Source organism: Cryptotermes secundus, unplaced genomic scaffold (assembly GCF_002891405.2).
Source record: "Cryptotermes secundus unplaced genomic scaffold, Csec_1.0 scaffold612, whole genome shotgun sequence".
NCBI lineage: Eukaryota > Metazoa > Arthropoda > Insecta > Blattodea > Kalotermitidae > Cryptotermes > Cryptotermes secundus.
Genome location: NW_019729902.1, coordinates 1,273,420 through 1,284,472, shown reverse-complemented (window position 1 = coordinate 1,284,472; position 11,053 = coordinate 1,273,420). Strand labels below are relative to the sequence as shown.

At 39.7% G+C, this 11,053-nt stretch overlaps 1 protein-coding gene across 1 annotated transcript in view; it reads left to right on the top strand.

The window, feature by feature from the left end:
- Nucleotides 1-6,243, top strand: part of LOC111865764 (bis(5'-nucleosyl)-tetraphosphatase [asymmetrical]) — a 20,295-nt gene extending 14,052 nt beyond the window's left edge. The window contains exons 2-3 of the mRNA XM_023854031.2: nt 960-1,075; nt 4,910-6,243. Coding sequence (XP_023709799.1) covers nt 960-1,075; nt 4,910-5,110 — 317 coding nt within the window. The 3' untranslated portion in view covers nt 5,111-6,243. The remainder of the gene's footprint in view (nt 1-959; nt 1,076-4,909) is intronic.
- Nucleotides 6,244-11,053: the final 4,810 nt, after the last annotated feature.

Below are 11,053 nucleotides of genomic sequence, written 5' to 3'. Positions count from 1 at the left end.
CTAGAGCGCATTAAGTGGAGGAATTGTTGTGGAAGAGACTGTGGACCTGTCGTCTTGACAGATTACTGATGATGATGATGATGATGATGATGATGATGATGATGATGACGACGACATTACACAATTGTGATGCAGTATGTGATCATGTTTACTCATGTTGACTATTTCTATATCCATTGGTGTTTAACCATGTAAGGATTTATGGAATGCTGAATAAATTAATGAATGAATGAAAATACTATCAGTCTTACCAGCTCATGGGCAGTATCAAGAATGTACCCGATGATGGCCACAATGTTGACCAACACATATACTATAGTGCTAACAACTGAATGTATTGTGACCTGTGACTGAATATGAGGCTGGGTAGGCCCCAGAGCTGGTTTGGCTACTGTCAAGAAGAGAAAATCTCTTGCCCCTACTGGGAATCAAACCTTGGCCTTCCAGCCCATAGCCTGTCATGATTCTGACTGAACTATCCTAGCTCTTACATAGCCACCAATGTGAACATTTAACAGAAATTACAAAAATAAGAGTCACAAATAATAATATAAGTCTGCACGTAGATGATTTACTGTGCCATTGCACTTCTATCTTTTCCCCAGTACCTGACAAATGCAGAATATCTTATCAACTCCTACAACAGAACACACACTGATAATTCCCAATACCTTGATTTACACATAGAATTAGCCTTCAGAGAAGACTGTGGAATAACTGTACATGAAGATGATAAAAAGCAATTAAAATTCTTTAAGGAAGCCATATAATTTCCACTTCCAAGTCAACTTTTTGCTCATTCGTTAGACTAAAAAAAGTGAATATTGTTTATACCCTGTCATAATTTAGAATTCTTACTCATTAACCTTTGACTGAAATATAAATTACATTTTCTGGCAAGTATGTTATATATATAGGTAAGGTGCATTCCAGTGATTTGATGGAATTGTTTTATTTAGGACATGTTGATCCTGGGGAATCAGACTTAGAAACTGCTCTAAGAGAAACCGAAGAAGAAACTGGTCTTACAAAGACTGATCTGTGCATTCTTGCAGATTTTAATAAAACAATTCAAGTAGGTATCTTTGCATTATTTATATGTATATTTAAATGTGGAAGGACAGATTTCAATGGAAACTTTTATGTTACACATGTAATATGGTCTTGATAGAAGAAAGGTTATCTTTTAGGAATATATGAATGTGTATGTGTGTGTTTTTAGACTAATTTTTAAAAGGAATTGTGGGTTGTGTATGATATAACAAGCATGTTATTTTGTTTAGCCCCATGAATATCAGTGTGCAATATTCAAAGGGCTAAACAAAACAACACAAAAAACACTGATGTTGCACAAGAAAAGATAAAGAGTGATGTCTCAAGCATTTGTGTTTTAATGTGAACAACGAAAATATAATAACAGTGGAATATTTTAACTTAAGAACTAATGCAGTGTAGCAATTTCAACAAATGAACAGTTGCCTGGGGATGGCCAAATATATAGCAGTTTAACTGTAATTTTAATATTTTAAAGTAAGGAGTAATTGTAAATAGAGTTGCATTAAAGATGGATGAAAGCATGTAAAGTGATAAAGAATGCAACTGGATGCTGATACCATCTTACAAAATGCATGAGCAAGGACCTCCTTATAAAATTTTATCAAAATTACCTTGAGTTATGAAGTGGCATATTTTTTTTTTCCCCCATTGGCGCTACAGCCCTCATTTGTGCCTAGGCCTACCTCCATGAAACTCTCTTAGGTTTTACTAGATCTTATACATACGGTAGGACTCCTTGGGCGGGTGATCAGCTCATCGCAAGGCCTCTAGCTGTACACAAACACAGAAAAACGCACACAAACATCCATGCCCTGAGTGGGGTTCGAACCCACGATCCCGGCTTCAGAGCGAGCGAAGACAGTGCATGCCTTAGACCGCTCGGCTACCATGACCGGCGAAGTGGCACATTATAAAACTTAATTTTGTTTAATTATATAAGACCTACAAGAATTTGATGAAAGTGTATTGGGCATGGAATGCATGTTTCGTTTTTATCTACAACTTTTATATGAAGCATTTTCCGCTCCACTAAATATGCAGTCAGTTGGCTGTGCATGAGATGTGCACAGAAACGCATGTAAGTGTTTATGTAAAATGTTCTTTATTGGTGATGAATTTCAACAAAACTGAAATGTGTTGAGAAAGATTTTATTAAATTCCATAGTAGCAAACTTCACAAAAATTGGTTAAGTGATTATTGAGTTTTTGCTTTCAGATAAATGGACAGACATGGAAAAGTTAACAGGTTTATTTCTGAAACTTCTTTGCAAATGTCAGACACACGCTATTTGCATATAAGATATGAAGGGAATTACTCATTATGAATTTACTCCTCCAAAACCGTAAACCAGGCCTTCTGCCTGCATGCATGCACAAGCTCTCCTCTGCTCCTACATTGGTTACCTAAAATAAACGGCGGTTACTTTCAGAATAGCCCTCGTATATTGCAGTCATGTTCAGTGGGTCCCTTGTCACCGTGGCATGGCACATCCTAAGGTTGCGGATGGAGGAGACGCCCTCCAGGTATGGAGCGAAGCTGCGAATATATTGAATAAGCAGTCATGAACAGCCAACAAGGGCTGGTCCTCCAGCTTGAGGGTTGGGTGTGAGGCTAACAACTCCTCACTGTAAAAAATAACTTTGTTACGAAAATGCACACAAAGCCTTGGACCTGGACAGATCCTCTGGATAAATGGCCTGAGCTACATGGAATGTTAGAAGTCTTAGAGAGAGAGGATGGGATGGTATGGATTGGATTGTTCTGGCTCAGGATAGGGACCAGTGGAGAGCTCTTGTGAACATGGTAATGAACATTCGAGTTCCATAAAATGCTGGGAAGTTCTTGAGTAGCTGCACAATTGGTGGCTTCTCAATAAATGCTCAGCTCTGTGAGTTAGTGAGTGAATGATATTGCAGCACTTCAGTTGAAGACAAAATCTTCGACCACACTAGTAGATTTTGCTTTATGGCAGTTGACCTTGTTTTGTCCAAGAAAATAAATATCAGTATTATTAAATCACTGTAGTCACTGGCTCTTTGTGACCTTGTGTTCTCAACACTAAAAATCTCATTCTGAATCACTTGAGACATCCAGAGCAATATAATGGGTGTACCAAAATCACTTTAGCATTCCTACCAGTATTTCTACTTATACCAGAGGCACTGGAATGCTTAAATAAAGTCAGAAGGTAAATACTTTTCAAGGTGGCTACATATACCAAAGGTTAGTGACCCCCACCCCCCAGAGTGTTGGTCAAATTACATATTTGCCAGCAGTTACAGAATGACACATAATATCAACTCCACAGAGATGTTGGTGCAACAGTTTCTTCCACCATTTTCATTTAGGACTGTGGGGAGGTGGATGACAAGACTGTGTGCAGAAAGACAGTGCAAGTAGTGGAATGGTGAGGACAATGCCACACTAGCATTAGCTGTGAAATTTTTGCATTGTATTTTCACAATTATCATCCAGCTTCCTACAACAGTTAATACTATGTATTTATGCACATGTAACATTTTTCACATATACAGGGGATGGACAAAAATATGGAAACACCCAAAAAAAAAACACATTACCATGACTAATATGGTGTAGGACAACCTCAGGCTTGCAGAACTGCCTGCAGTCTCCTTCGAATGGATAGAGGTCCTATATGATTTGCAAGGGAATCTTGTACCATTCTTCCTGCAAAACATTGGCAAGTTCTGTTAACGATGATGGAGGTGGATAGTGTGCACGCAGTTGCTCTCCAAAACAGACCACAAAGGCTCAATAATACACATATTGATATCTGGCGATTGTGGGGGCCATGGCAGACGTGACACTTCATCTTCGTGCTCAGAAAACCAGTCCTGGACAATGTGAGCTATGCGAACACAGGCATTGTTGGCTTGGTAAATGGCATCACCATTAAGGAACAAAGTTTGCACCATGGGATGGACCTGGTCGCCCAAAATGGTCACATAGTCGTTGGCAGTGAAGTGGCTTTGCAGGGTAATGATGGGTCTGACAGAATACCACGATATGTCTGCCCATACCATGATCTAACCCCAGCCATGTTTCACTCTTGGCAGCAAACAATGTGGATCGTAAGCTTGGGATGGCGTTATCCAGACGTAAACTTGGCCAGAAGTCAGAAACAGTGGAAGTTGGACTCATCCGACCAATTGACCATCTTCCATTGCTCCACAGTCCAGATTTTATGACTTTGGCAGCACACTCTCTTCTTAGTGGCATTTTGATCACTGATGAGTGACTTTGGAATTACAGCTCATCCAGAAATACCTTGCTTATGGAGTTCCCTTCATACTGTTTTGGTGCTGACAGGGTTTGTGTGACATTCAGTTCAGCAGCCACTTTTGCAGCTGTAGTCTTCTTATTTTTCGTCACGAACCTATGCAATGTTCATCTGTCTCGATCACTCAAGACACATTTCCATCCACGCTGGTGTTTATCGGATGCGGTTTTACCAGTCCTCCTGTATGAGGTCATAATCTTGGATAATGTGCCTGGCGAAACACCAAAAACCTTGGCTACCTTGGTTACAGAAGCACCCACCACATGTGCCCCAACAATTTGCCCGTGTTCGAATTCTGTTAGCTCTGATATGATGCACTAAAAACTGCACAGAACACTGTCTCGACAACAAATGAAGCTTGCAACATATTGCGGTGATTGTACAGATAGTGGTATTGGGCAGATAAGACAGCGTCACCTACAAACGTCGCTAAAATAAACACTTCAATTCAGGCATGCATTTCACAAGGTGTTTCCATATTTTTGTCCATCCCCTGTATTTACCTTGGAGATTTATTGTATAGTTTCACTGATCACCTTTCTTCATTACAGTATGTTGTAAGAGGAAAACCTAAGACAGCTGTTTATCTCCTCGCAGAATTGATCAAGCATAACACACCAGTTAAGTTATCAGAAGAACATCAACGTTTTAAATGGGCGCTATTAGATGAGGCATGTGAACTGGTGGAACATCAGTCATTGCAAGAGGTACTGAAAGTATGTAGTGCCTTCCTGCACCAATACCACACATAAGTAGCAAGTATTCGCCTCCTATACTCTGACCCACTAAATCCAACCTTTCCTTGCTGACTCACATCCTACTGTTCTCTTACATCCCATCACTGCAGAGCTCTTCATAAATTTTAGATGTTTCCAGAATGGGCATATGCAAACAGTATGAAACTGAATAAAGACAAGAGGTTTCCAGTAAAGTTCGTGAATAGACTGCAGTATCCTGCATTTCCAGTGGCAACACAAGACATTAAAAATGGCAAGATGGCATAAGCTTTGGTGGTTCATATTTCATCCAGCATCTTTGGATGCATCATGTGCTCACTTTTTTCAATACTGAAGGTAACATAAATGATTGTCTTTAAATGACTCACACTGATATTCACTTGTAAGATTTCACACACAGGAATATGGCGTTTGTTCATTGTGAGATTCTCAACTTTGTTAATGTTCATGTGATTGACTGGTATTTGTGACCATAGCTGTCTTTGAGTGCAGCACACAAAGCAACTCCTGTTATTTTGGCAGTAAAAAAAAAAAGAGGCTATTCTTGTAACATGCTGTGGAGGCCAGTGAGACATCAAGGCTCCCACATTTTCTAGACAGTTGGGTGAGATGGCCCTTTAACTCCAGGATGATTCTTGGTACTCATTTCTGTTAGAGGCCAAGCGACCCTAGGGCCACAGTATAGCTGGAAGGATTAGGTCAGTTGAAAAATACAGTGACCTCATGGGGAATCAAACCCATGACCTTCTGGCTGCATCCTGAATTACGAGTATAGTGCTCCACCTCACTAGTTTCTATAGACACAAAGTGCAATATGACCAAGAACATGTCCATAATTACAGTTAATGTGTGGAGGAGAGACATGCAATGACTGTGAAAAACTGGCATTGACCTACAGTTGTTCACATGAAACAATGAAAATTCTGAATCAGAATTCAACCATTTATGGAATATGGCTGAGAGATAATGGGAAGCAGTTACTCTAATGACTGCTGTTTGTCTTATTATGGTAGCATTTTTTACTGCACTTGTATCTTTACTTTCTGGATATCCCCTCTTTTTTTTTAAGACAGGCAAGTGTTCTGCTTTATATTATGCTCACACAGCAAATCTGTACTGTATGAATAAATATGATTCCAATCTTGTCAGGCTTAATTTTCTTATTTTTATAATAAAACTGACGAATGTGTGTTTGCTGCTAGCTTCGCTCAGTCACATGTGGAAGAGACTACTACACGTATATAAAATATATGACTGATTCTTTAATGTTATACAGAGTGTATTATACATGCACATAATTCACAGGATTGAATGTTTAAAACTACTCTTTTTATTTAGTTACTATAGGATTCTGACGATGGTGTATAACACATAGAGATATTGGGTTTTTGGACTTTATCCATCGTACTGGTATTTAAGATAACTAAGAAATGACAACGTTTTGGAAACTGGATCTGTTTCCGAAACGTTGTGTTTATCTTAGTTATCTTAAAACCAGGACGATGGATAAAGTCTGAAAACCCAATATCTCTTTGTACTCTTTTTATATAACTTTGTTTAATATAAGAGTTCTTCCAAAATTTAAAATCTTTATGGAAATAAAAGAGCCTAATTACCAAGGGTTCTCAAATGCTTACAGACCATGACAAAGGTCTTTCATTACATGTATTATAGAGACCTAAGAGCTCAACTCTGATTCATAATTGAAAGAATGACTATTATCAGTCCCATTCCTCTCTCTCCCCTTGTGCTACAATATTTGGTATCACAACAGAGCCTCCAAACATATTGTAACATGTTTTAGTTACTGAAGACGCCGTTGTTAATTTGTTTATTTAACAACCTACAAATCACGGCTACAAATCAATTCACTCTGTCTTCAGTAGTTTACACGTTTACAGTAGGGGAGCTATGTAAGTGTCCCTGTATCACACACTCCCAATTACACAATTACACACACGTCCGGTTCTTCTTTCCGCGACGGCTGCTATACTCCAACTGTGGGCTGCTGCCTAGAGAACTCGTTCACTGCCTCACTGCTGACTGGAGAACTAACTGTCTTCGGCGCTGATACACTTTAAGGCTCTTTTCACACTATACGGTTTTGACCGCACGGCAAAAACTCAAACTGCGACATTCTTTCAGTGGAGTGAAGAAGAGCATGGCCCCTTTCACATTACACGGTGACGGCGCCCGGACGGCGACCGATAACTCAGTTGTGTACGTGACCAAATGCACCCTTTCACATTAGACAGTTTTAAATCATACGGTCAGTTGCCCTCGAGCCCCTGTAGTTGCAGTTTGGTTACATATTACTTTTTTGTTGTTTAAATAATGGAAGATATTGATGCAGAAGTTTTGGTTACACTTGTGGAAGCCAGACCTGTACTGTGGGAGACATTTCTTGACAATTACAAAGATAGAAATGCTACAAAAGATGCCTGGCATGAAGTTTGCGTAGAACTACTCCCAGATTTTGATACTCTTGATGCCAAGGATAAAAATGCTTTTGGTAAGTAAATTTTGACTAATACTATTATTTATACATAGGTATTGCATTTATTTTCTTTAAATATATAATCAGTATACAAAAACACTTTTTTAAAGCTTAATTTAGTTTAGCTACAGTTTAGTAATTTAAGTTTATATTTTTGCCATTTGCCATGGTACACTTCCGATGTCAGAAATTGTGTGTTTTGGCGCTGAAGGGCATCCTTGAGTTTTTCGTATAATTCATCAAAGGAGACAATGGACATTCGAAAATAATTGAAAAACTTATTTTCATCTCTCCGTAGATCCTCAAATAAGGTATAAAATAAGCCCACTTTCTCTCTCCTTTCATTGATAGGATGCACCCAAACATGACGTTTGCGTTGTCGTCTCTTTCGTCGACGATTATATATGCAATAATTTGTTTACGATTCATTATAATCAAACAGCACACCACTCAACCACACTGAGCTTGTGATGGAAAAAAGCCGTGCATAAACAGTATAATGTGAACTTTATGCCCATTCGGATTTTCTCCGTTCGAGTTTTTGCCGTGCGGTCAAAACCGTATAGTGTGAAAAGAACTCTCCAACTGAACTCGGCAATAGCCACATTACAACTCTGCTCGCACTTACCGCTCAGCCGGCTTTTATTCCGTTCGCTGTTGCCTGTTGCCCACGTCAACAGCGTCGTTGCGTGCCACGTAACAGTGTCTGCGTATAGCCTAGCAACGCTGTTACCTCACGCCGTCTTACGTCACCGCGCGTTGCGCGTTACTTCACCGTGCGGAGGGAGGGGGTGACGGAGCGCTGACTCACCCGCCGCGTCACTGCTGGAGGGGGGGCTTCTCCGTTGCGCAACATGTCACACTATGCATCATAAAATGCCATATTTTTGTAGAATGTGATATAACAGTTTAGCCAAGTGAAATCTACAATTTATAGGGATAAGTGACAAACTCTTGTTGCAAAATATATCTGGACCCTCTTATGTAACATGTATGTTGAATAACTCATTTCCAAATCTAATACAGTCACTATATTGGTTGCAGTTTGTTACCCAACATTTCAGCTTCACCAAGCCATCTTAGGCCCGTTTCACACCAAGCCAGTCCTGTCACATCCAGTCGAGTCGAGTCTGACACTCTTGGATTCAGCACACGGTCAAACAAATGCATTTGTTATCGGGACTGATCATGCGCTTGCACACCGAACCAGTCACCTCCAACTCAGTCCTGTCCAGTCATACGTCAAGTCCGTGACTTAACAGGTTGAATTTTTCTCCAGTCTTGGTCCATCATTTATCATGCTGATACCATGGATGTCAAAAGACTTTGAGTATTAACATGGATGTAGAACATCTTATTTTGTTGGTGCGCAATCAGCGTGAAATTTATGATCCACAAGAGGCAAACCACAATTTCCAGCAGTTTGTGGAAGGAAATAGCCAAAGAACTAGCTACAGACGGTAAGTATGATATTTTATTAATTTATTTTATTGTTTTTAAGAGGCTTAAAATTATTATAACACAGCTGATTGTTGTGTTGTTGACACACAATCTGAAATCACCAAACTTCAGACACTTTCAGATAACTGACAAATGCAGCTAATGGATAGTTCTCCGATAAAAGAGCCCACAGACCTATGAGCCTTTTTTCTGGCTACCGCCTCAATGAAATAATGAAAAAATTATACACAAAACGGAAAAATAATTTCTTTTTAAATTATATCGTCCCCTTGAAGTGAACAGTTTATTTCTTGTTTCGATTGCTTCTGTGTTTCATCATCTCGAGAAGTAGGCATTCAGTTTATTTCTTGTCTCCATAGCTTCTGTTCCTCCCCTATGAGCTGGTGTTGGCCTCAAACCGATAAGAGGGGGAACATTGGTTTGTTCTAAGAACTCTGTCTCTAAGTTTCTTTCTGTTTCGTTCTGCCGCTGCCGTGTATAATTATGTAATACACATGCACTTTTTATTGAAGCCTCAGCTAACTTTAAACTTGTTGATACAGAACGAGTAAACAGTCCAAATTTTCTCACCAGAATGCCAAGTGCACGCTCTACAGTTTGCCGAGCTCTAGACAAGCGATAGTTAAAGAGTCGTTTTTCATTGTTGAGTTGTCTACGAGCATAGGGCCTCATAAAATTCGTTCACAAAGGAAATGCTTTGTCCCCCCAAAAATAAAAGGGCATTTCAATGTCTGTTCCAATGATGTTCTGTTGAGCAGGAATATTAAATTTGTTTCCATTGAAGGCTTTCCCCATAGCACATTCTGAAAATATCTTACTGTCATTATCTCTACCAAATCCACCTACCTGTACTAAAATAAAATTACATTCGCTTCAGCCACAGCTAGCAATACTATTGAATGAAAACCTCTGTATTTATAAAACTAGCTATGCCCGGCCACGCCTTGCTGTGGCTCAGTCTGCCCGTTCTTCCCCACTTTCATTTGAAATTACTCGACGCATTGCTTCCGCTCCGCGAATACGACGATCTAAGCCTGTTCTTAGAAAACGAAAAGAAAAACAATGAAAAATAAACTATACTTACGAAATAACTTCCACGCACGTCTCGAGTACAATTATTATCACGTCCAGTATCACCGAAAAATTCTTCGGAGCTGGACTATTATAACCCGGTTTCGGACGCAATAGAGGGCACTTTCGCCCAGGGTTCCATTTCACGTGTTCTGTGCTCGTTGCCGCAGAAATGCATTATTTCCGCAGTTTCAACAGTTCGTTGCCACGGTTATTCCAAGGCAACGTTCCGCTGTTTCAACAGTTCGTTGCCATGGTTATTCCTAGGCAACGATCTCTTGGTATTCGATGGAAGACGTATAACACGTTACAGTATATTATATTGAATACAATTAATACTTTTAACTGTTTTTACCTGTCACGGGTGTGACATCTACATAATAGGCACACAAAAAAAAACGCACGTGTTCGAATGCAACGTTGTGTCAAAATTTCGAAGCGATCGGTGAAGAAGTTTCGGAGATCTTCGGTAAGACTCAAACGAACACTTACATTTTTATTTATATAGAAGATATTGTCTCTTTCGCTCGTTCGCTGATGCCCGTTCTTCTCCAGTTTGATTTGCAAATACTCGACGCATTGCTTCCGCTCGGCGAGTACGACGACCCAAGTTTGATCTTCTGCGAGGCATTATTTGAATGAACTAAAGCAGATCGATTGCACTGATGAAGAATAAAATGCTAGCAACGGGCCACTGTTATTGCGTTTCCATGGAAATATATGCTAACTGTTCTAACGTTACTATTGAAACGACTGCTGCGAATGCAACGTTGAGTCAAAATTTCGAAGCGCTCGGACGGGATAGGGAACACATTATCGAAGAGTTAGTTCCATCTGTTGCTTAGGAAATGCTAGCAACGGGCCACTGTTATTGCGTTTCAATGGAAGTATACGCTGTTCTAGCGTTACTATTGAAACGACTGCGATCG